At 37.6% G+C, this 26,264-nt stretch overlaps 3 protein-coding genes across 10 annotated transcripts in view; 1 reads left to right on the forward strand and 2 right to left on the reverse strand.

Annotated features, from left to right (window-relative positions):
• Positions 1-377: 377 nt before the first annotated feature.
• LOC115768054 (histone H3.3) lies at positions 378-4,854 on the reverse strand. Its single transcript, XM_030712494.1, has 3 exons — positions 4,759-4,854; positions 2,121-2,416; positions 378-2,030 (listed from the first exon to the last, which is right to left on the reverse strand). The coding sequence occupies exons 2-3, from the start codon at positions 2,400-2,402 to the stop codon at positions 1,902-1,904; spliced, it is 411 nt and encodes a 136-aa protein (XP_030568354.1). The 5' UTR covers positions 2,403-2,416; positions 4,759-4,854; the 3' UTR covers positions 378-1,901.
• Positions 4,855-5,266: 412 nt separating this feature from the next.
• On the forward strand, positions 5,267-18,896 carry LOC115768060 (septin-5). Of its 2 annotated transcripts, XM_030712501.1 has the most exons (5): positions 5,267-5,320; positions 5,883-6,269; positions 16,706-17,165; positions 17,226-17,628; positions 17,698-18,896. In XM_030712501.1, exons 2-5 carry the CDS (start codon positions 6,065-6,067, stop codon positions 17,956-17,958), a joined length of 1,329 nt encoding a protein of 442 aa, XP_030568361.1. In that variant the 5' UTR covers positions 5,267-5,320; positions 5,883-6,064; the 3' UTR covers positions 17,959-18,896. The 2 variants fall into 2 exon arrangements, with proteins under 2 accessions (XP_030568361.1, XP_030568362.1); XM_030712502.1 differs by lacking the exons at positions 5,267-5,320; positions 5,883-6,269 and adding an exon at positions 16,154-16,384 and having other exon boundaries at positions 17,698-18,895.
• A 6,841-nt stretch (positions 18,897-25,737) lies between these two features.
• The window catches only part of LOC115768064 (cAMP-specific 3',5'-cyclic phosphodiesterase), a 141,896-nt gene continuing 141,369 nt past the window's right edge, over positions 25,738-26,264 (reverse strand). For all 7 annotated transcript variants that reach the window (XM_030712508.1, XM_030712509.1, XM_030712507.1 and 4 more), the window contains one exon: positions 25,738-26,213. In XM_030712508.1, coding sequence (XP_030568368.1) covers positions 26,025-26,213 — 189 coding nt within the window. In that variant the 3' untranslated portion in view covers positions 25,738-26,024. The remainder of the gene's footprint in view (positions 26,214-26,264) is intronic.

Below are 26,264 nucleotides of genomic sequence, written 5' to 3' on the forward strand. Positions count from 1 at the left end.
TATACATACATATGTATGTTAGTTTGTAAGTAAATGGTAAAGATAAATTCTCTTGAAAACTAGTTCGACCATACAAAAAATAAACGCTTAACAAGCTGAATGCGTTCGACCCAAAGATGGCGCCACCAGTCCTTTGACTGCCGCACCTGCGACCACACAAAAGCTCCCACACACACGCACACACATAGCTGTTGCGACGGCAACAATTGACGTTTTGTCGCAACTGTACCGTAGATAAGAAAAATCTTTCTTTTTTTTTTTTGGTTTCTTCTCTAGAAAAAACCGTTTATTTAAGTTGGTGTTTGGGGATTTCTGTTTTGCCGTGTTCTATTGAATTGTCTCATGTGTTCTAAAAAACATTTATAAGATTTTTGTAATTTTTTTTTGTTTTTTGTTTTTGAATGCAACAAACTATGCAACTTCTTGTATTTGCAAATCTCTTTTCGTTTTAGTGCATTGTTGGAGGGGTTACTTGTGTTTATATATCGTATGAATATCTTGTAAGTTCCGTAAACATTTATGTAAAGTTATTTAAGTGTATATATATATAGAATAGATCATATACGTAATACATTTCATTTAACATATGTATATATATGCATATATGTTTGCGACATACATTTTAAGAATGTATGTTTGTTTATGCTATTTTTAAAGAAGTTGTTAGTTAATGCGGTTGGTTTTGCATTTTGCATGATTTGTTTATCAAATTTGTTGTTTGCTTTTCGCTTTTCACTTATTTTCTGTTTGTTTTGTTGTCTGTTTGTTTTATTTCCTTGTCTAAACGTATAAAATGCATGTAAATCTAAAACTTATTTAATCAACTACCACGCCCACCGCACCGCACCGCCTCTCGGCAGAGTTGGGGGCGGGCCCCTTCATCGTTTCCATACTTCTTTTCATTAAGTTCTCTTTTCTCCAAAAATTATATATGTAATATTAAGTGAAATAAAAAAAAAATGATGTAAAAGTATTATTATATAAAATAGTTGCAATATTATGTGTACTCATTTCTGATATATGTATGTTTGCTGACCAAATTGGGTTGTTGTTCATTCAGCCCCGCCGCCCGCTGTCCGCATTGCGCCTGAACGGCAACGCGACGCTGTTGCAACAACCGTTGGCATCATGCCGCCGACTTGCCGCACATGCAACGCATCAGGCTGCCAAAGGAAGCGTTGCACTCACTCGCCCAATGATCTTGTCCGGCGGCTGGCGACGCACAGCGGCTTCTTTCGGTTCTGTATCTTGGATGGTGTTGTTGTTGTTTTTTTTTTTTTTAAGGGACCGCTGTGCGCGCTGCCGTTCAGAGTGCAGCGCTTCCTGTGGCAACACGCTGCATGCGCTGTTGGAGTTCATGGGGCGATGTTGGAGACGGCAGCGGGATGCCAACGGCTGGCATTGCAACGGCATCTATCTTGGGATCGGATTTGATGGCGTCGACCAACGCAATGCGTGCAGCGGGCGAGCCACAAACTTAAAACTAATATACAAATTTATAATAATAGCAATAATAATAATAAGAGTTACAGTTATTAATTAAAATATTCATAGATTATGTTTATATATGTATGTATAATAAAACGAAGCATAAGTATGCACGTTATTCTGAATTCTTTTTTCTTTTGCTTTGTTTTGTTTTTGTTTTTTTTTTTTTTGTGTGTGGTTATACAATTATAATGCTACATATATATATATATATGGTATTTATATTTATGTATATGTTTGCGTAAGATATAAATGAAATCAAGCTCCAATTGACGAATATTTGTGAACTGATTTTGTTTCGGTTCGTTTAACAAATTACTATGCTGCTGCTTGTGTATATAATATGAATGTGATTTTTGTGTATTTTGTTTGTTTGTTGTTTTTGTTGTTGATGTTTTTTGTGTTTGCTGCGCTTAAGCACGCTCGCCACGAATGCGACGCGCCAACTGAATGTCCTTGGGCATAATGGTGACACGCTTGGCATGAATGGCGCACAAGTTGGTGTCCTCAAACAAGCCGACCAAGTAGGCCTCAGAGGCTTCCTGCAATTAGAGAGCGAGCGATACACGTTACGTTTGACATTGTTAATGGTGCAGCACACCTTGATATTGTTTTTTTTTGCCTGTACTTACCTGCAGAGCACCAATGGCAGCTGACTGGAAACGCAAATCGGTCTTGAAATCCTGAGCAATTTCACGCACCAAACGCTGGAAGGGCAGCTTACGGATAAGCAGCTCAGTTGACTTCTGGTAGCGACGGATCTCACGCAGAGCAACGGTGCCGGGACGATAACGATGGGGCTTCTTAACGCCGCCGGTGGACGGTGCCGATTTGCGGGCTGCCTTGGTGGCCAGCTGCTTACGTGGAGCCTTGCCTCCAGTTGATTTACGGGCGGTCTGCTTGGTACGTGCCATTTTCACTTAATATGCTGCAAGAAGATTTTTCAATTAGATTCCACTGCACTGGTTTCTGTGTCGAGAGCTGGCCGCACAAATGCGACGCTCAGCGCCGAAGCGCTGGCGCGCGACTGATGCGAATGTGCCAACTATGGCTGCAACGAAGGCGGCAACAACAACAGCAGCAGCAGCAGCAGCAGCAGCGCCAAAAAGACGAGGGTTGAAATCTTTAGCTTCAGCAGCTGCAGAAATTTTCCTTTTGTTCGGCTACGTGCTGTGCGTTTTCCTTAGCTTTGTATTTGGTTTGGGCATTCGGCTGCTTTCTGGGAACACTTCATAACTTCCACTTCAATTGCGACGTCGTCGCTGCCGTCTGCTGCTGCTGCTGCAGCGACAGTGCGGCAGCCCACAGCTTTGAGTGCCCACTTGAGCCATTGTGTGAGTGCATACATTTTTTTTTTTTGTTATGTGCCTTGAGCTCGGCATGAATCGCTCTTTTTTCTCGCCCCAGCCTTTCTTTTATTTTTCATTATTTTTTTTGTGCTATGCCACTCGAGCGTCGTGAATTTTTTAGTTCTGCTTTTTATGCACGCAGAATCAATCAAGTTGAAGTAATGAGTTGTAGTTTTTAGTTTTAGACCTACACACACAAATACTGGAGCACACACACACATACATGCACACAAAGCATTCACTTGGAAAATATGCACAAGACTTTCTAGGAGGCCCGCAACAAACGGTAAACGCCACTCGAGTAAGCAGATGCAAAAAGCATCGATATTTCTTGTGAGCATCGAAAACTTGCATACCCTTACATGAATTCGAAAGTATGCCGTGATGTTGTCTAGTCATGTATGAGTCTGTTGTATGTATTTCCTATACTCAATAAATATTTATATTATTTCTAGCTTTGAGCTTTTCTATATAGAAAAATATTTTGATGAACCCCATTTTTTGGAAATCAGTTTATGTTCTAATATAGGAGCTATTAATGATTCTGAAATTCTTATTCAAAAATTAAGATTGTTCGCATATTAGCATAAATACCACAACTGAAGTGTCTTAAGTATATGCTCAGCATCTAATTCTAAAGAAAAACCACAATACATCGGATGTCCTATGCATACACAGCACAAACGACTCACATACATATGTAATTGCACGTACATACACAGCTTGCATTTATATACGCTCCGAAGAATTCAGTATTGATACCATGCAAATATTAGTGATCACGAATGCATATGTGTGTGCTAGCAAGTATGCATGCGCAAATGTATACATGCATATACGCAGGTGCTTCCTTTTGTACATTGCCTATTTCATAACAATGCAAGCAATGTAAAGGAACACACAGACTTGGCGCCCATTTGAATGCCAAATGTGTAAACGGGCTGGCAATATTGTGCATTAAACAGCGCGTTAATAGCAATAGATGTGACAGAGAGCGAGCGGGATAGAGAGAAAGAGAGCTGTACACAGGGAGCGAAAGGTGCCCAACCGAAAATTGCGTCGTTCGCATTTAACGCGCGCAAAACAATATTGCATCTTGCTGGTGCGTATGAAACAGCTGCACATCCTAATGGCAAAATGCAGTTGTGTGTGTGGGGGTGCATGTTCACTTCACTAATGCGACATACATACATGCATGTAGACATGCCGAAATTGCAATAATTGGGGTTAGAAGAAACGCTGTACCGTTTGTGCACAAATAAAAGAAAAAAAAGCCAACAAGCCCACACACATACAAACACATACTCAAAAGCTCATGCGCATGTGTCACTACCAGTGTGTATGTATGTTTGTGTTTGTGTCGAGCGCTAGTATACACACGCATACAATTAAGTAAAACGAAAATAACAATAAAAGTTGGTCAGAATCAAGTTGATATGTCATAATCAAAAGTACAGTATATATAAAACGAACTAAACAAACACACAAACAACATTTGCGCGCTCATTTTTTTCATTTCAATTTCTACAACACTCCAACAACTGTTTTTGTTTAATAAATATTTTGTAATTATTATAAACTTTTTCCTCAAATTGTCTGCAATGGCCGCCATTTTGAAAACACAACAACAAGTACACCACACTAAAGTGTGCCCATGCACCCGTTGTGCAAACGAAGTCACCATCAACCGCAGTCGCTGTCGCATTGTGTGTATCCATTAAAAAAAAAAGCTAAGCTAGCACGAAAAGTGGTGCTCCGCCGGCCGTCCAAAGGAGCCCCCCACATCAAAAAACAAAACAAAATACTATTTCACACACCAATTGCGACACTGAGAGCATCGACGCGGGCACTTTCACCATTTAACACAAAACAAAAGTGGCTAACAAAATATTTGATAAAATAAATGTAAAGGCCCACTCACCGTGACGAAAATGTATAATTTTTTTAGTTTTATAGAATATTCACGGAGAACACGATGTGTATCCAACGGGGACCGATTTCACAATGACTCGGTATCGATGTTTTCTGGAGACTTCTATATCGATATTTGTTCAATTACTAGTTCGGTGATGTATCATAAGAAAAGTATCGTTAGCTAACACTGCTCACTATCGGCAGCCGTTAGGATAAATTTGTTCAATGCACATGAACATTGGAGAACAATTGACTTAAATAAATGAAACAATTTTGATCTACTTGACGCAGCACAGTTGATTTTAAAGTTTAATTATTATTATTAATATTATTATATTATGGCGCCAAAATATTCTCTGGATATTCTGTGAATAGCATGTTAATGCAAATTAATATAATTTATGTTAAGTTAACAGAACCATTAACGTATCAGTGCCAAATTGAGTTTAACATTAGGCAGTGTGCCCGCTTGTGGCTTAACACATATGAAATACCTATTTCAGTCCCACAATAGTCAGTTACACTACCCGCGGGTTGGTTGTGTTTTACATTGCTGCTCTAGTGGGAAGGTATTTGAAAGCAAAGTGCAACGGATATACATAGTTTATGTTAGTTCTGTTTCTTTTATAACAAATCTGCGCGTGATTTTATTTCAATTGAACCTAATTTTTTTTACTGTGTGTGTTTGTGTAGAGCTGTTCAAACTGCGCTCGGTTATTATTGTATTTGTGTAGGTCAAGGTGAAGCCGCTGCTGCAGGCAGCGGCTAGCTGCGCAAAGAGGACTGCAAGAAACAGCTGCCCAAAGCACCGTTAGTTTGCTGCTGCTGTTATTGTTGTTGTTGCCTTGGCTCTCATTGAGCGCAATTCGTTTTCAATTACGCATTTAACGGTGTCAGCAGGACGTAATTATAGGGCAGCTGTGTGTATATATATGTATAATGTGCGTGTGTGTGAAACCTTAAAAGTCCACACATACTATTTTTTTTTTTTGCAATAGTTGCTATTCTTTTCGCACTCGCGCAGCAACTCTATTGCACACACACACATACACGTACACCTACATATGCACACACGTTTATCTCGATCGCTGATAAGCAACCGAACCAACAATAAACATTTAACTATTGCAGTAGAACGTTTAGCATCACATTTTGCACAACCACAAAAGCAAAAAAAAAAAAAACATAAATAAATTGTAATAATAACAATCAGAAGCAGCGAGACAAAGGCAGACAAAACGGCGTTTCTACAGCAGCGTCGCCTTTTCAGCGGCGGCGGCGTCGGCGTCGGCGTGCTGGGCGGCAGCGGATCCATGAAACAACAACAGCCGCCGCCGCTGCCACAAACGCAGCCGCCGTCGCTGTCGCTGTCGCAGCCAGCCGCTGGAGCAGGAGGAGCAGCAGCTGCCGAGGGCAGCGCCGTGGCCCATGCCATCAGCAGTCTCAATGGCAGCAACAACAACAACAACAACAACAATGCTGAAACGGCCAGGTGTCGCCCACCTTTGTATCCAAAACGTAAGTTTCAATCTATATACTAATATGCATATTTATATTAAATTAAAATGAATGACTAACTGACTGACTAACTGACTGATTGATTGATCAAGCGTGCTGCAGTAGTTACCTGTTATGATGCACCTGAGCTATTTACCAAGCTGAGCTCTAACGAGAGTTTCACTCTTATGGGTGGATAATTTGTGAGAAACGCATTAAAACAATTTTTGCTAGGGTCTGTTATAATGCACCTGAACCTGAGCTATCTACAAAGCTGAGCTCTAACAAAAGTTTCACTCTTATGGGTGGAAAATTGGTGAAAACGATCCACTTGAAGGTTAGTTCTTAAAATCGATGCAAAAACTCGTTTGATATTCGATAGCAAATAAATATTTATTGAGAACGTGTTTCATCCATTTAAGAATTTACCTCAATTAGTCAATCGCAGGTGCACGAATCCATTCACAGCTCTCAACACGCGAATGCCCATTTGTGATTCACTCAAATCGCTGTTGAATGTGTGTCAGGGATTCACCTAAGCCCAAGCAAGACCCAGAGTCTGAGACTCTCAATCGCAATTAAAGTGAACGGAAGACTGAAATTAGGTAATCGCAGGCACTAAATGGCTAAACGCGTGCACACGTTAGTTGCTCGAGTTAAGTTAAGTCGCCTGTGGCAATTTTCTATATCAACTCTGGAAATTTTTGGCTGCGATAACAAGCGGCTTGTTTGGTAAACAAACGTATGGGGCTGGGTCTTCCAAAAATTCGTAATTCCTTGAATTACGGCCTCATTGTTTCTATTCTTTTGGAGATGTAATATATTCAGGGTACCTCTTCGCTTATTTTTATAATAAAGAAAAGACTACTTGAAGTCCGAATTGTTTTGTCTCAAAATCGCATATATAGACATATATAACAAGTATCTAGAGACTCACCGCTTGATAATGAGAGCACTTTTCCGCTTTCCCGTTAGCTGTTTTTCTACTGAGCAGAAATTAGTTCACAATCGGGAGCTTTTGGAATAGATGTCTAAGTTGAGATATTTTACATAGAACAGAATTTTAAACTTTTACTTCATCACTTTTTTTAACTAATGTATGTAAAATTGATTTAAAATGTAATGTTACTTTTCACTAGGCTTTTTGAGAGTTAAAGTTTATCAGAAAAGTGAAAATTCCATTTCTAGACAATAAAAATATTCAAATTTCTGAATGCTCTCATAAGAAGAATGTTCGCTCGTAAGTGATTCTGGCTTTTGGGAGGGTGCTGGTTCGAAGTCCAGGCTTTAGTATTTTCTTACTAAGAAAATAAACGAAATAAGTTAATTGACTGGTCACATTATTTCTGTTCTCTCAGTGTACTCTCCAAGTAATTGAACAGAGTGTGACCGTATAAGCTCATCAGTTACATAGTTTGTGAATAGGTTGATCGTGTGTGCTTTTATTTATTTTCTTATGGCTGTTGTTGTTGTTGTTGTTGCTTTGTTCCCTTCCACTATCTGTTTTCCTTTCTTTTATTTTCTTTTGCTTGTTCTCATTTTGGCACAACAACATTTGCGGTCGCAGCCGCTTTCGCTCCGGCTCTGGCTCTGGCTCCGGCCTCGGCTTCAGTCTCGGTCTCGGCCGTAACTAGCCGCTGATCACGCTGCGGTTTCTGTTGCCTGCCCATTTTCGGTGGGCGTAGAGCGTGCGCCGTGACTATTTCCAGTTTGCCGACTGACTTCAGACTGCAGCCGCGGAGGAGGCCCAGGGTTGGGGGCCTCTGGCAATGGCCATGGCCATGGTCATGGCAACGGCAACGGCAACGTGACCGCAGCTAACAGTAGTTGACATGTCGTTAGCGTTCGCTTCATTCGTGCTGACATGTTGTCTTCTTCTTTCTCGGGCCCCTTTTTGGGTCGCCTTAAAGGGGCGTCGGGTTGGGCCGGCCATTTGATATGCTTTGGGGCCAAGCCGATGCAAGCAAACACAAATTAAAGAGTACAAAAATAAGGCAAATAAAAACAAACTAATGCTCTAGCTTAATTCAATTGCTGCTCTTTGCTGAAACTAACTGAATTTGCCTTTAAAATTGTATAGTCGTTAAATGTCGGCTTGCCAGCTCCAAACTTTTGGGCATATCTCGAGAACTATAAGAGCGAGAGACACCAAATTTGGTATGCAGGTTCTCGTATAGCATACGCATGCCAAGAATATGTCACTTTCCAAACTTCAGGCTCTGAAGTGCAGTTACACGTAGTTATCCCAAATAAAAAGTGACAGATCTTTCTGAAATACCTTTTGTGGGCATATCTCGAGAACTATAAGAGCGAGAGACACCAACTTTGGTATGCAGGTTCTCGTATTGCATACGCATGCCAAGAATATGTCACTTTCCAAATAACAAGCCCTCAACTGGAGTTACATGTAGTTATCCCAAATGGAAAGTGATAGATCTTTCTGAAATACCTTTTGTGACTATCTTTGAACAGCCTCGGGCTGAGTATGAACACACACATACACACACATATATACATATATATCTCAGGGTAATGTGTGATAAGATAAACAATATTTTAGCTAGCTGCTTTGTCGTATCGTCAATTATTCAATTTATTTATAAGACGTGTGCGTTGTGCTCACAATGTGTTCATTGGTATTTTATCTATCTTAGTCACGCGCTGACGTCACAAGCTTCAACTTGCATTTTCCATTCGGTAATTTGTGACAAAACTGAACATTTAACATCAACATTGCAAATTATTAGTGTTTATTTTTTGTTTCTCTCTCTCTCTATTGTTAGTCTTTCTTTCTAACTGCGTAGTGTGCGCCGTCCCCCTCTTGAAGTGCTGCGTTTGAGAAGTCATTAAAAATGCCTCATTGTTGTATAAAACTAAACGTTGTTGTTGTCCCAGCTGGCAAATGATTACACATGTTATTGTTGTTCCATTGCATTGTCTAAATAAGGGGCGTTTATGCCAGCCTGCACTCGGGGGGCGGCAACATTAATTAGGGAGACAAATGCTAATGTTGCCGCAACTGGAGCGTAAATCAGCGCAGAGCCCCTGTCAACTGGCTCAAAGCAATGACAATTGCAGACTGGCCAAGTTGAAAGCAGAATTTGCTTATGAAGGACATGGTTAATGCTAGTACGAATTAGAAAAAGTCGGAAAGACTGAAATGTGTTTAAAGCCAGGCTGCCAACCCAGTCGGAAAATGTTATCCGCTTCATTAAACGGTTAAAAGAACTGTTTTTTGTTTTAATATATAGGTTATCTTTTAATCTTTAACGTAACAAATAATTAACTGAGATTCAAACAGGAAATTCCACTCGCATGTGTGGAAAAATGGCGAAAATCGTTTGTATGAAACTTTTGTTTCGGACTCAAACTTATTTTCAAAGATTTTTGCTGAAATTCATTTGAGAGTTGTTTCACACTTTGCGATAAATGTATTTCTCCTTGGTGGAAATGGGGGTGTGTTTCCCATTTTCGGCAAAATCAAAGCTCTCACGGTGGAAAATACGAAGAACTTAATGAAAAGGTTTCGATTTGGGATATTTCACCTGACACAGTGGTAAATTGGCGGAAAACGTTTGTAGGAAAGATTTTTCGTTTACCGTCCTAAAGCTAAAATATAAAGTGGAAGCTATCTAGCAAAATATTCAGCTTGCATGATCTTTGTATTTAAGCTTATGTAGATTGAACATAAAGGATTTGTTGCCCTTAAATAAACAAGAATCCTGAAAATGCATTGAAGATAGAAGACGACATCAAAGTCAAAGGAATCGCATGGCATCCGATGAAAGGAATTAAGTGGAATGATATTGAATGGAATCTTGGGAACCAACGAGATTTGTGGAAAAATGCAAGGCAAGAATTTCACATGAAATTTCTACGCATGCACAATGCAGAAGGAACAGGAGTTGGGGATGCCCATAGAGCTGTAGACGGGCACGGTGAAGCAATTGGAAGGTGACGGTGATGGGGGCCACTGGCTAAAGCTAAAGCTGTGGAGCTACTTCAAACGTGCATCAATTGTTCGAAAGGCGAACGATTCGAATTCTCAACGTGCTGCAACTCTATTTATGGAACATTGGGAGCACCTCGAATGGCCCTCTGCTGGTGCGATCTGCGGTGGTTGTTGCTGCTGCTGCCTTTTGTTTGTTTACTTCATGCCTTTGAGGCGGCAGGCGGACAAAAGCTGCAACACGATACCAAGCCCGATGCCGTTGCACTGTGCTCAATGGCTGGCTGGGCAATGGCAATCCATGGCCTGGCCGGGCCAGGCGTTGGTGGTGTGGCGGGGGTGTTGCCTTTGCACTCGTGCGTTCAACAAGAGCCACTCGAAAGAAACTACAGTTGCCAGTTGCAAGCTGCAAGCCGATGGAGGCAACAGACGAGGCCCAGCTAGAACCAGCTCGAATTGAACTTAATTGCATGAAATTGAGACACGAGACTTGATACATGAGACGAAAAGACGCGAGACGTGAGACGTGAGACGCGAGACGCGAGACACGAACTGCGAGCTTCGAACCGCGAGAATCCGCGCACAGATTCATTCAAACTCATGCGTCGTCTTCAATTTGGAACTGTGTGTTAAGTGCGCCGTCAAATGAGCTGTCATAATGATGATATCGTCGCTAGAAGTGGAGTACACTTAGCTAGAGATGGTCGCCACGGTTAGAAAAGTGATAATAGAGATACCATTTTGTTGCTTTATAATTATGGCTGTATTGTCAATAGTTTGAACTATTGTTGAGAGCTTCAACAATAGGTAAATAATGTTAACGAGGAGAAGCCGAGTCCACTTGATAACCACAGGTGACAAGTTACTTTGAACCGCTGCACCTACAATTATGCTAACCTTGTTCTATGCGAAGGTATTAAGAAAGTGCATTATTCATAATATGTGCATACTAAGTATACGAGAACCTCGTAACCAAGTTTGCTGTAAATAACTCTTATAATTCTCGAGCTATGCTTAAAACACCATATCGATAGCAAATCGATAAATATCGATAATATGAAAATTTGAACAAATATCGAAAAATTACGCGTAGAATGCCTATCTTAAGGCCATAATTCAGTTATTTGGTGCTAGAACTCAACCCTCTCTAAAAGCGTTTGTTAACTTGACTGTAGTTCTCTTAAATATCGTATCTGCTCGTTTCGTGCTCGTGACACGCTCCCAGCTCTAGCGGCTTACAGGCTCGCATGTAAAATGCTGCACATTTCTGTTGGACCTCCATTTTGGGGGCCAACATGCTCAAGTGGTTGACACCCGTGAACTCCAGCAAATGTGTCTAACAGCAAATGTAACGCAGCCATTAACGATGAGAATATGTGCCCCAAACAGCCCCCCTCCCCGCTCCCCATCAGCACTGTTGCCCCTTTACACATATTGTTGTTGCCCCGCCAGTTGCATCGATGACAAAGTCTAGCCAATGAACTGTGAATGCATTGTGAGTGGGGGCAGGGGTTGGCTTTCAAACGAACTCGAGGCATTACAAACGACCACATAAACATGTCAAATGGCGGGGGCAGTGGCAGGGGCGGGGGCAGAGGGGGAGGCCAAATGAACTAACTGCATTCGCCCGCACAAAGCAAAGCGCCGCGTAGCGTCGGATAAAGATCTGATTTTGTGAGTTGATTTTTGAATTAGGGCCGAGATTTGTGTGGCACTTGCTCCGGCCTGAATGAGCGACTGACTGACCGAATGAATAAATAATTACATGCTGAATGCATGTGTATATGGCAATGTTTAAGCCCGTATTTACTGCTCATCAGAGTCGACATTTTGGCTAAATTTATTTGTATATATTAGGCGCATTTTGCACATTTATCTGACAGATGCCGAAGCAAATACTGATACAGATACAGCTGAAGAGTTATCTGTGGACAAGTCCACGTCGTTAAAAGTCTTTAGTAAACAGCGTTCATTGCTCTTCGTCTGTTTATACACTTGCACGAGGTATGATGAATTTGTCATGGAGTATACGATGCATAAAATTATACGCACAGCTGTCATGGGCATGATCCTACGAATATTTCTCAAGATATCTTGTCCAAACTCAGCAAATACGATCCGTATATCAAATCACATCTAAGCCGTGTGTCTACAAGGGTATTTAAACTTCGGCGTGCAAGAGCAAGCGTTCTTTCGAGTTTGTCTTTTGTTATGTTTGTTGATTTACGCGCGAATTTCGCAACAATTGAGCAAATTTACAGATCAACTACAGCGGCAACGACTTAAGGAATACGCTTCCTGGAATGCGCCTCAAGAAAAGCTCGGAAAAATGCATATCTACATATCAAAGAATATGTATAAACAAACATACGCTCACACGCTACTTAAATATACTCTATTATAAAACCGCAAGGGGTGTGGTATTCTGTTTATCGAATTTATAGCTTGTCGTAGGCTTTGCGAATACACTGCCATACGTATAGGTATGTAAAATATATATTTATATTTGTAAATATGCACTCACTTGTAAATTCACACGAATGATTATTTTATCGTCATCGACACACGAGTAGGCAGGAGACGAACATCTATGAACCCACATTACTGAAAGAACAGAAAAGAGGAGATCATTTTTATTAGTTTGAAAACGCAGCTCGCAGGCTAAACCTTACTTAAATTAGTGAGAATCGCGGAGAAGAGCGATATCTATGAATACAATTATTGTGAATTGTCAGCTCAGCTCCAACATGCACATATATTTAAATACATATATACATGTGTACAAAGCAACATGCAATTCATGAGAATCGCGTAGTAGGGCATTTGTTATGAATACGTTTGTTATGTTTTTTTTTTTAATTTGCAGCGCAGCTAGATGTAAACATGTTCTTGCATATAAACATACATAATATATGCCTTCATTAATTTACATATACATATGCTTACATATATACATGCATACACACATGCATACATACATGCAAACATTCAATAATTCTTATATACATATCTATATTCATACTGACATAATACACTTATAAAAGCTACATATTTACCCGCATGAACGCATGCATACATAATACAATAGCAAGCATATTTACATGCATGTACACATATCTAAGCATGCATGCATGAGCACATGTACTACATATTACTTACATACTTACATATATAAACATATGTGTATGCATGTCAAGTTGTATTGATGTGTGTATGTATAATACATACAAGTATGTATGTATGTATATATACATGCTTACGTACATATACACACATACACACACACATCCACATAGACACATACATACATACCTACACGTACATACATACATACCTACACGTACATACATACATACAAACATACATACATACATACATACATACATCCATAAGTACATACATACACACATAGCCGAAAACACAATATAACACAGTTTATCACCAGAAAAAGAACCAAACACTTTATAAAAGTAGGGAAACCTGCCGGGCTTACTTGAATTTATGAGAATCGAGGAGTAAGGCATCGCTTAAAAGTACATTGCTTTTAAATTTTTAGCGCAGCGGGAATTCATTTGCTTCATAATTGTATACATATCTACATACATACGGGCAAATGGTACATACATACATACATACATACATACATACATACATACATGCATACATACATACATACATACATACATGTATACATACATACATACATACATATATAGCGAGTGTTCCGCTTGCCCGTGGCATGATTTATGCTTTATATTTTAGGCATAGCTTTTTATCCAGTTCCTGTACGTGAAAATTGTAATCAATTTGAATTTCGGGTCTTGAGTTAAATTTTACAGACATTTTTATAAAGAAGTTTAAAATCTATTGAATTAGGAATAAAAAATTGGAATTAACATTTTACGCCCATGATAGTCTTTTGGTGAGAATAAACCAAATAAACTTTCGCTCATTAAACCTTTGGCCCGCATTTCCCCCAAGAGCCGTGGATTTTGCGAGAAACGTAACAAATAAATGTTGACAAATATATTTGAAATTTACGGTTGGGCTATGCGTTTCTATCTAGTTTCTCTCTCTTTAGAAACTATCGATAACAAGTCAATTTCTTCAAGTGATGCCACAAAAGAAAAAAAAAAACAGAGTGACCAGTTGCAAAGAACTTATCTAATTGATTTTCATTCAAAGTATGCCCGCTCATATATTGCTTATAGTATTGGAAGTTTTAGTGGTAGTATGAGTATATAAATTTAAACACGATGGACTACCCCTAATGAGTGACATTTAATGCACTTTAAGCCGAATAGAACCCATATTCACGGTTTGTTCTTTCGAAATTGTCAATGCCATTTAGCTGGCAGCTCTTTAAAGTGTTGCATAAGCAGCCCTTAAGGAAACATGCCTCAGCTCGGGCGCATTTGTAAACAAGGAAATCGTTTCTTGTAAACACTTAAGTGCAAGACTTCCTTTGGCTAATTGCCAACTGGGCGACCACTTGGGAGGGGGCTGCCTTCGACTTGTGTTCTCTTGTCTTTCTTGGTGTTTTCTTTTTTGCGCATTCTAATATCCGGTTTCTGTTGCAATTTGAATGCTGTTGTTATCGATAAGTGCGCTCAGTGGTGTTTAAGGGTTGAAAACCACCCACGAGGGTGCTAACAGTCTCTGCGATTTCCTGCCCGGCGCACGCGTCTGAGTTGTTGAGAGTTGCTCAATGGATTTGCCTACTTAACTCGATTAAATGCTTGCCACACATGGCAAGTGACAGTGCCGAGGCAGAGAATGCGGAGCGCCCACCCTTAACCAGAGTAGAGCTCAAGGGGTGGGTACAGGGACGTGCAAGCCGCAAGAGTTACCATATTGCGCGAATGTAGCCCAGCTTACTGGAGTTGCAGCTATATTTTATGGAGCTTGCGATATGTCAGTCGATAAACTAGCAAGTATAATAAAATCGATATGTAATCGATGAACTTCGACGTAGTTATCGATAAGTTTTGGATTTTTTTGTTGGTCTCCCTTAAAAGTTTTACTAAAGCTTTCGCTTTTGCCATGCTAAAATGTTTTTCAATCGATATCTGTCGATAACTAGCAAAATCGATTACGATAACTATCGATCAATTGTGGGCTTCTTTGTTATGTATGTATGTCCGACTTTTTAATATTTCTTTGGGGCCAATGTAGATGAAAATTATAAATGTAGCCGATAATTTTTGATTATCTATTTTGTATTCTGATATTTGCTGCAGTTTTCATAGTCTAATTTCATAGCCTAAAGCAGGCAATGGAGGGAGTTTCAAACTGTGCCTTAAAAATATAGTATGTACAATTTATTGGGTCAATCTTTCGAGGTATTTTGGGAATTTAGCTCTAAGTATGTAAAATATAAAGACTATCGCGATTTGCTCGAAGGAAAGTGCATTAAAATGGACAATCGGACGGACAGCAAGACGGACCTTTCACAAAACCAATATACTGCTTCTCACCTCTTGAACAGGGTATAGAAATTGCACTCTAGTATTTGTTATGTCATCGTCATCTGGCAACGCTGTGCCGCTTGCAACCCCCAACTAAACTAGTTGCAGCTACCAAGTGGCATAGATTCGCATGGACACAGTTCCTGCTATCGCTCCCCCCACACCCGACCCCGACCCCGCCTATTGCTCTGCCAAGAGTTGCACGGGCGGCCAGTGTTGGGCGCCGGCGCAGAGAGCGCAACACGCGGGTGTGTTGCCATCCCGTTATCCTTGCGTGAGCGCCAGAGAGCGAGAGAGAGAGAGAGAGAGAGAGAAAGGGGCTAGTGAGAGCGCTAAAATGGCCCATTAAAGTTTCATGGGCTGTTCTTTTTTTCGTTTCCTTTTTTTTTTGTTGTTGTTTTTCTGTTTTTGGGTATGTTTCGCTCTGTTCAGCTCCGTGGCTTGAAGCGTGCTGAAGTTGTTCCACGCACAGGAAAACCGAAAAACAAATACGGAGAAAACAAAATACAATAAAGTGTTCAATAAACTCGGGGATTTTTCAATTAAATGTTTCCAAAATAATATGTAAACAACAATTCGACTCTAAGAACCTAAAAGACAACAAGACTTGGGTCCAAGGCAAGAGCCCTTAGATACCGAAATAGGCGGCGTTGGGTATATACACACACACAGCAGGCAGAGACGCTAGGCGAAAGACAAATCAACACACAGCATCATGTGTAAGTAGATTACAAACACACACATCACACACACCACACACACACACACGTGCAGGTGGTAAAGTGGCAGCGGGTGTGCCACTGTGAAGTAGCTCGTGTGCCTATGTGCGCGCGTGTGTATGTGTGTGTTGGCACTTGGCCTAAACGGGCCAAGCAATTCGTTTGTTTTGCACTAATGAGCAAATGAAGCTGGCACTCAGCTCCCAGGAGGCGGCAGCTGCTGCTGCTGCAGGTGCCCCACTGCACTCCACCCCAAGTGCAACTGCAACCAATTGAGCTGACACTAATGTTTCTTTCGTAATGGTTTGTTGGTATTTTCAGCAAAGACACCGTCGTTTGACAAGGATCGGGATTATATTGGCTTTGCCACGCTGCCGGAGCAGGTGCATCGGAAATCGGTGAAGCGCGGCTTTGAGTTCACGCTGATGGTCGTTGGCGAATCGGGTCTGGGCAAATCCACATTGATCAATAGCCTATTTCTGGGTGATCTCTACAAGAATCGCCAGATGCCCAATGTGGAGGATCGCATCGAGAAGACAACACGCGTCGAAAAGAAAACCATGGACATTGAGGAGCGCGGCGTCCGACTGCGTCTGACCGTTGTCGATACGCCCGGCTTTGGGGATGCCATCAACTGTGAGGATAGCTGGCGCGTCTGCACCCAGTACATTGATGAGCAGTTCCGTCAGTATTTCACCGACGAGAGCGGCCTCAATCGCCGCAATATACAGGACAATCGTGTCCATTGCTGCTTGTACTTTGTGCCGCCATGGGGTCACAGGTGAGTAGCTGCCAGGCAATGTTCACAAAATGTTTTTAACGGACTTGCGTTCATTGATAGCCTGCGGCAGATGGACTTGGATCTGATACGGCGTCTGCATCGAAAGGTTAATATTGTGCTGGTCATTGGCAAGGCCGATTGCCTAAACAAGACGGAGGTGCGCAAGCTGAAGGAGCGCATATTACAGGATCTCGAGGATAATCACATACAGCTGTATCAGTTTCCCGAGTGCGATTCCGATGAGGATGATGATTTTAAGCAGCAGGATCGCGAGCTAAAGGCCTCCATACCATTTGCCGTTGTTGGCAGCAATACCATACTCGAGGTTGCCGGCAAGAAGGTGCGCGGCCGTCAGTATCCCTGGGGCGTGGTCAACGTGGAGGACGCTGAGCACAGCGACTTCATCAAGCTGCGCACATTCCTTATATCCACGCACATGCAGGACCTAAAGGACACCACACAGGTGAGATAACGCCTCAAGCGGCTCAATATATTCAACGATTTGCTAATGTCCTTTACACCGCATTCCCAGGATGTGCACTACGAGAACTTTCGGGCGCAGTGCATTTCACAGATATCGCAGCATGCGCTGCGCGAGCGCGGCAAATTGAAGCGAGACTCGATCAGCTCAACGAACGGATTCGATGCGGCCATTTCAGAAACGGATCGCCTGCTGCTTCAGAAGGACGAGGAGATTCGACGCATGCAGGACATGCTAACGCAAATGCAGGAGAAGCTCAAGCAGACGCATCTCATGGAGATGAAAAAGAACGACAGCGTCATTGATGTCTAAAATGCTGACTCTCTGCCCAGGTCGCGTGTTCAATTTTGCACCTTGATACATATATATACACGTATATATATTAAGTAATATAAATATAATACTTATATAGACACTCCCTCTACACCAACACACACACACACCCACACACACACACATTTGCCGCTACATAGGCAAACAACCACCAAAAATTTTCGTTTTTAAGATAGCACAGTTTCCAGTTAACCGAATTTTGTTCTGAAATTTTTACCTTAAGCTTTTTGTAGTTAATGAAAACAAAAACAAGAACAACGAGCAGTGAATAGAATATCGTTTTTTTTTTCTACGTCTTCTAGTTCTAAAAGGCATTTGCCATACGGATTCACTTACAATTTTGTAGAAGCGTCTCGTAGCTGAGCATTGACCAAAGTTGTTTTTTTTTTTAATTTATCTAGTATTTACCACAAAAATCGAACAATTATGCTAAACTTTTTAGACGAAAACGCTTTCACGTCAAATTCGCCAATTTTCTTATAAGCAAACAACACCTTTTTAATTGTTGAACGTAGATTTAATTTTATAACTAACTTCTAAATAATGCCCAATAATATAGTGTAACCAAAAGAATTCTTTTAACGATACGAGACTATGCCCAAAACATAGCTGTTGGCTTAAAAGCGAATTCCAGAACTCCGTAAAACAGTTTAATTAGAGCTCGCAATGGACGTATTATACCAAAGTAAAATGAGTTTAAAAAACTGAACGACAAAGCAGACTAAAAGAAAAACAAGAGGCAAACCGAAACGTATATATATACATATATCTGTATGCATATATATATATACGAATTTTTTTTTATTTCTATTTTTTGTCTTGAAAAACAAACTCCTAATTTGTTAAAACGAATTGTTAATGAATTTATTTTTTAAATGATTAATTAAGCAGCAAGCAACATAATAATTAAATTAAAATTATAGTGGAAAATTATATACACATAATAATAATAATAAAACGAAAAAAATTAAAAGCAACTATTTAAAATAAACATAAATATAAAAATTAACTATGTCCTCATTTTTTACATATACCCAACATATGTGGGCGGAGATTTCGTGAACACATTTTAGCGCCAATTTTGCGGGAAATTCCTTGGCCTATATTGTGGAGAGCTCTTCGTCTATTCAAGCGAACTCTTACAAGGAATCTGTCACCCCAGAGTGGACCCAAGTGCGCCGAACTATCCGGCGCAGTTATGTCGTTTTGGAACTCCGCGCAGAGATATGACGTTCCAAAACGACATAACTCCCGGCGGGAGATATGACGTTCCAAAACGACATAACTCCGCGCGGGAGATCTGACGTTCCAAAATGGCATAACTCTGCGCGGAGTTATGAGGTTCCAAAACGACATAACTCCGCGCGGGAGATATGACGTTCCAAAACGACATAACTCCGCGCGGGAGATATGACGTTCCAAAACGACATAACTCCGCGCGGGAGATATGACGTTCCAAAACGACATAACTCCCGCGGGAGATATGTCGTTTTGGAATCATCCTCAATAGCCGAGTCGATCTAGCCATGTCCGTCTGTCTGTCCTTTTTCCTATAATCGGCAATCGATAAAAATCGATTTTTTTGTATGGACTTAAAAGAGGCTAGTCTGAAGGAAGTGTGTCGTCTGCAACCGACTGCGCAATACTCTGCTCGAACAGAGTTTAAATTACTGGACAGGTGACTTTAAAACTGTGCAGTGACTGTCAAAGAATGATTAAATAATATTTTATTTGGCCAAATCTAAAAATTTATGTTTAAGCTCGTGCACGTTGATGTTGCCATACACAGAAATTCAGACAGACACCGCCCAAAGCCAATATACTCTTGTTCAACTTGCGAAGAAGGTGTTAAGAGGAAATGATTTAAATGGTTTTAGTAGGCCCTGGAGTGCAATTAATCAATTTCTGTCAATTCATTTAGATTTATTTATTTCTCTCTATAATTGTTTCTCACGTTTGTATCTTTTATGCATACACACATATGTATACATATACATATATATACATGTTCTCTTGCCATATACACATATATGTATGTCTAGTATGCCAATTGCTTGGTTTACAATATATGTCTTTGGGATTTACATGTATGCATATCTCATCTCTGCGAATTGTTTGCCAAAATGAATAAATTTTTTATTTATATTTATATTTTGTTTTTTTTTTTGTTTTTTTTTTTTTGGTATTTTTTAGGTTTTTTTGCATGCCTTTTTTTGGGGTAGAATTCATTTCATAAATGTTAATGCTTATTACACATACATATAGCTACATATGTATATACTTAAATACATATACATGCGTATATATATATATTAGTATATATGTACATTAAATGGGTTATTCAAAAGACAGAGACGAGCAAAAAAAACCTATAAACTTGTTATGCAATATGGGTAGCCCATTCAGTTTTTTGTTTGTTTTGTTTTTAATTTTTTTTTTATTAATATTTTTGACGTATGTGTACGCCCGTCAGTGGAAAGGTTTGCTCTTTTTTTTACTCAATTTTACTCAATTTTTCTCGTTTTTCTCAATTTTACTTAAATTTGTAAGTAATTGTGTTTTCTCTTTTTTTCTAAGTTTTAAATCTTTCTTTAATCTTGAATTCAAACTCGTTTTGCATTTGCAATGTTTACCTGGCTATTAACGGTTCAATTCGTTTTTCTAACCTCAAGCGTACTCGTAGTTTGCCTCACAAACCTTTTCTTTAACTATTTTTATACCATTTTTTTTTCATATTAAATATTGATTACCTTTGCCTACATTCCATTTAACATTCGTTTGCCGCTTAATATCAATTGCGAGTGTATCTGTGTGTGTGTGAATTTATGTCTGTATGCATGTATACTGCGTGTGTGTGTGCTTGTGTGTGCTTGTGCGTGTGCTCGTGTGTGTGTGTGTGCGTGTGTACTTCTGTGTGTGTGTGTGTGTGTTGAGTTCTCTTGTTGATCTTGTATATAATTGTAAAAATTTCAAAAAAAAATGTCTAACTGCATTCATGTAACGCCAGCGTTACATATATATATATATATAATATATATATACATATATATATATGTATATATAATATATATATATAAAACACATCTATATATATATATATATATACATATATAATATAATATACATATCATATCTCTGCTAGTTTTCGTGCTCTCGTATATATATTTTCTTGTAATTTTGCCCGAATTTCCAGGCTTATCTTTTGCCACATTTCCATGCTTTATCCTTCTTCTGTTTGTTTTTATTATTTTTTTGTATAATATTATTAATATTTTTTCTTAACAACCGTCGCCTGCGCACATTTTCTATTTTTCCATTTGAGTTTTGTTTTTGGTGTTTTACATTTCATTTAAGTACAAAACTTGCCTTGCGTTTCAGTAAATACATTTTCCTGTGACTTTTTCCCTTTGATAGATACATTTCAATGCCCTTCTTTTGGCTTCTCCGCATAACAATATCTGCATATATATATATTTATATACATATATATATTCTTGTTCATTTTAATCTAAACATACATCTACACAATGCATGTGTTTTTTATTTGCAGTTCACAAAAAAAATACGCTGTGATGTACAGCTCTCAGCACAACAATCCACAAAATATTTTTCAACATTTTTCGCATAGCTTTCAAAAAAAAATACTTTGGCCAACCTGTGCTATAATGTTTCTTATCCGTACTATAACATCTATAATTATGGGACGTAGCTTACTAGCAAAAAAAAGGACTTTAATTTATATAATACTACACGCATATGCATATATAATTATATATATTTATGTATATACACTGATATACTTGACGGCATGCCCTTTTAATTCACGACGTTTTTTATAAGGGAAATGGATTTTGACTTTATATATAAACTAGACGATACTGCAATTTCAGTCAAAACTGGGCAAACACTGGGCCACAGCCATCGAAATTGAGATAGATAGATAGTTAGATAGTTAGATAGATAGTTAGATAGATGCCTGCGTATGCTGCATACGGGCACACATCGAGAGACAGAGTTCGATCGAGTTGGAGATGGAGGAAAAAAAAAGAAGACATTAGATAATCCTACTCGTAGTTGCCAATGTATGCCTTGTATCTTGGCATATTACTAATAAGTATATGTTGTGAAAAAAAAAAAATAAAATATATATGTATATATATCTGCATCTTGATATTTATATATATATTTTATTTAAATTTTGCCATAGTTTTCCTGTTTCGTTTGTTTTTTTTTTCTGCTCTTTCATTTTTATATTTTAATATAAATTTAGTTTTAAGTTTATGAATTGCTTTTGGTTTACCAATGCGAGAATTGATGTCCATGCCATTTATCGGGTTAAGTGCTAAGATGCATAATATATAAATGCATATATATACATATACATACGCATATATATATACATACATGCACACATACATTATGCTTATGTATATATATATTAAATTCATCAATTACAGGGACACATATGGTTAGATACATACATATAAGTAACTGTATACATAATACGTAACGGCATAAGCAATTGTAATATATATTTATATATATATATATATGTATATAGTATATACTATAAACGTACAATGTATATGTATATGGTATAGTGTGTGTAAATACATTGTAAATTACTTATGCCCGTAGCTATACATAAATGTAAATATATCAATGTGTATCTGTAACTAGTATCTGTATCTATCAGATATCAGAAGTGATGTGTGTAGAGTTCATTGCCAGCCTGTCTGCGTGTGTGTGTGTGTGTCCGTGTGTGTACACATACATGTAAACATATATAATTATTACACACATTCTCACTAACATGGCGATTATTTGGAGTGTAGTTCGAACCAATTACAAAACATTACTAAATACTTTACTAAATATATATGTATATATATATATATATATATATATATATATTTATACATATTTATTTTAGTAATATTATAGGTATGCATGTACTTTCACATATAATTTAATATAATTAACTGTTATCTCTGTTTTCTTTAGGTATATATATATATGTACATATATATATATATAGGCTTTTGTTTTTGTTAGAGAAAAAAGTCATTTGGTTTTTGTTGGTTTCATTTATTTGTAATTTTCATTTCACTCAATTGTTAAAGTAGCTTTCAGTTTTTGCCATGGACTGCGCCCTGCTTTCAACTATTGTTTGTATATATCTTTTTGTTTAATTTGAATTTTTGTTGGTTTATTATTTGAATTAATTGCATAATTAATCATTAATTTCAAAAGTATATCTGAAGCGCACATTTACAATGCTGCTTAAATTACTATTAAGATTTTTCAATATTATTACTTTGTTTATCGACTTTGCATTTGGTTGTTGTTGTTTTTGGTTTTTAACTAACAGTTTTACAGTGTTTTTTTTTTTCATTTTGTTCTCATTGAACTCGACTCCAAATTTTTAAATTACAACAATTTACTCAACACGCTCTGATCATTAAACAATATACATTTTAAAGCTGTTTTACTTTAATGTATAATATATATATATATATGTCTATATATATATATATATATATAACAGCTTTAAAATGTATATATATATATATATTTAGTATATATATAATTTCTGTATTTTGGATAGTGCATAATAATTTTAATGATATTTTTAGACCATCAAGGTTCATTAATTTCATTTTTATTTTATATATATATATATATATATATTTATGTATAATTTTATGTAGATATTTAAAAAAAACACAATTTCACGGATCCTGCCCGATAAAACACAAAATAAAAATATATATATATGTATAGCATATATATGTATATAAATGTATGTGTGTGTGTGTCTATATGTGTGTGGGTTAAATATATATAGTTTTATATATTAAAAAAAAAAAATAAAATAAATTAATAACAATAAACGTAATAAATTATGCGCTTTTTAGTTTGGCCTGCCACACTCTCAATCAATCACGCGCCAGCGTGAGCTTGTGACTAAATATATATAGACATATATATATAAATATATAGATACATATTGCATAGATTGCTTTATATACATGATGTATCAATCATGTATGCATAGTTGTATTTGTATGGTTTATAGCCAATTACATTGTCTTACATTTTGTTTGTTTTTTGGTTTTTCGCTTTCAATTAAGAATTTGCTAGTGCTTGTGCTTGAAAAGTCTTTAGTTTTTCATTTTTTGTTGTTGTAAACTGTGGCCCAAAAAGCATCGTAAGTCCATTAAATCAATCAAATGAAATTTAATCAATCAAAATGTATAAATTCGTGTGGCATTCGTAGGACAACATTTGGCAGCTGCGATTTTAACATACACAGACCGAATTTTCTTTGCTTTCAGTTAGTTGATTTAACAGCTCTGTTAGTTCTACTGTTACACGTTAGTTCTACTGTTACTGTTACTGTTAATGTTACTCATTCTGTTTGTCTACTACTAAAATAATATTTTGTGAAGACAGCGTTTTACTTGGAAGCAACATAAATCAAATATTTCTTTAGCTAATTGTACAAAATATGTTTTTTTTTGTTGCTTTTGGTTTTGTTGTTTTTTTTTTGTTTTTTTGTTTTCTTTTGTTACAAGCAAATGAAACATGTGTTCTTTTCTTTTTGGCTTTGTTTATGTTTTCTTTCTTTTTTTTCTTATTTTTTTAACATTTTGTTTTTAGCTGCAAGCATTTGCTGCTTTATTTTAAATTCGAGTCCAACATTTAAATTATGTACAAATTAAAAAAAAAAAAAAACAACGTATTATATTTATGTATATATATAAATATGTATGTTTACATACGTATGTACATATATAGTACTTTACAACTGCAGTCCAAGCTGCAGACTGTACACATATGTTTTTTGGGCTAAATTTCTTTCATTTTAGCTTCAATTAAGTTAGTTTTGTGTGTAATTCAATTTAGTTTAATTCACTGGTTTTTTTTTTGATTTTTTTTTTTTTTGCTTTTTTCAGGCGGGGTAGAGGGAAGGTTCACAGTATATTTTGTATAGATCTAATTGCAGTTTGTGTTTGTGTTTGATATTGTTTTTTGTTTTTGTTTTCTTGTTTTTGTCGCCTATTAATAAATAAAGTTTCAAATGTCACGTTCATTTTGTTTGTTTGTTTTTTAAATTAATTACGTTAATTTTTAAATTTTAGCATGCACAATAATTTTCTTTCTTTTTGTTGAGCTTGAAGCGTTGTTCAGTTAGAAATTAGCTTAAAAGAAAACTTAATAGTTAACTTGTTATTTGTTGTTGTTGTTGTTGTTCTAGTTGCCTTCCTGGCCTTGGTTTGTCAATATAATAAAATGTAATAAAAACAACAAATTGTTGACTTAAGCTACGCAATGAATATTAAATTGAACAGAAATTTGTTTACATTCTTTTTTTTTTTTTGTTGCATATTAAAAACTAAAGTTCGCTTGCCTAATAATTATTTAAAATAAAAAAAAAAAACAACATTTAAATAAAAGTTGAAATCAAATAAAATATTGCAACAAAAAACGTCTATGGTTGTGCTTTTGGGCATTCTGGGTTATTTTGTTTCTAGCTTTCTTTTATGCTTTGCTTTTGTTTGCGTTTCTCTTTCTTGTTTCTTTCAGTGCGCTTTTGCCTTGTCTTTAATTTTGGGGAGGTTTTCTGGGAAGGTTTTAAGATAAGTTTAATGTTTAATGTTATGCTAATGCTGCTTTCTTTTTTTTTTTTTTGTTGTTTGTTTTCAGTGTATTCCACATCAATCTCATTTTTTCATTAAGTAAATTTATAATTTGTTATGCTTCTTGTTTTTTGTTTTATATTTTTTAGTTTTCCTTTTCGTTTTTCTTCACTATAAGTTAAACGGTATTTTTGCTATTGCTGTTTGGTTTAATGCTTTAAACATTTGTTGTATAACTTTGATTTTTTTTTTTTTTTTTTTTTTTTTTGTAGATTTCAGTTTTTCTGAAGTTTTTGGTTGATTGGTTTTTCTTGTTTTTGCTTTTAATTATAGTCACTAACGTATTAGGAAGAAGCTATGCGCCTTTTCCGTAAATTTGCGGTAAATTCCCACGACTCTCCGTCACATTCCACCGTGTTGCGCTTGATTTTGACTCCCTGACGGCTTGCCACCGCCAGCTGAGCCGCTGCCCGCCGCGCTGGTGGCCGTTGTACCAGTTGTGGTTGTGGAGCCGGCGTCTGCACGGCTCTCGCTCTCGTCGCACTCCTCTAGCTCGGCTAAATTCTCTTGATCGGACTCTTCCAGCGTTACCTGCAAGTTGGCCAGAATGGGTTGAGCATGGAGAGAAGAAGAAGAGGACAA

The sequence above is a fragment of the Drosophila novamexicana genome, unplaced genomic scaffold (assembly GCF_003285875.2).
Source record: "Drosophila novamexicana strain 15010-1031.04,08,12 unplaced genomic scaffold, DnovRS2.1 tig00001583-arrow-arrow-pilon, whole genome shotgun sequence".
Taxonomy (NCBI): Eukaryota; Metazoa; Arthropoda; class Insecta; order Diptera; family Drosophilidae; genus Drosophila; species Drosophila novamexicana.

What these genes read in the sequence shown, in the direction of transcription:
- LOC115768054 (XM_030712494.1), bottom strand. Translation starts at nt 2,402, where the DNA reads ATGGCACGTACCAAGCAGACCGCCCGTAAATCAACTGGAGGCAAGGCT. An exon ending in CTGCCATTGGTGCTCTGCAG is followed by an intron (nt 2,031 to 2,120) that starts GTAAGTACAGGC and finishes CTCTAATTGCAG; the next exon opens with GAAGCCTCTGAGGCCTACTT.
- LOC115768060 (XM_030712501.1), top strand. Translation starts at nt 6,065, where the DNA reads ATGAAACAACAACAGCCGCCGCCGCTGCCACAAACGCAGCCGCCGTCG. An exon ending in CCCACCTTTGTATCCAAAAC is followed by an intron (nt 6,270 to 16,705) that starts GTAAGTTTCAAT and finishes TGGTATTTTCAG; the next exon opens with CAAAGACACCGTCGTTTGAC. An exon ending in ACCTAAAGGACACCACACAG is followed by an intron (nt 17,629 to 17,697) that starts GTGAGATAACGC and finishes CCGCATTCCCAG; the next exon opens with GATGTGCACTACGAGAACTT.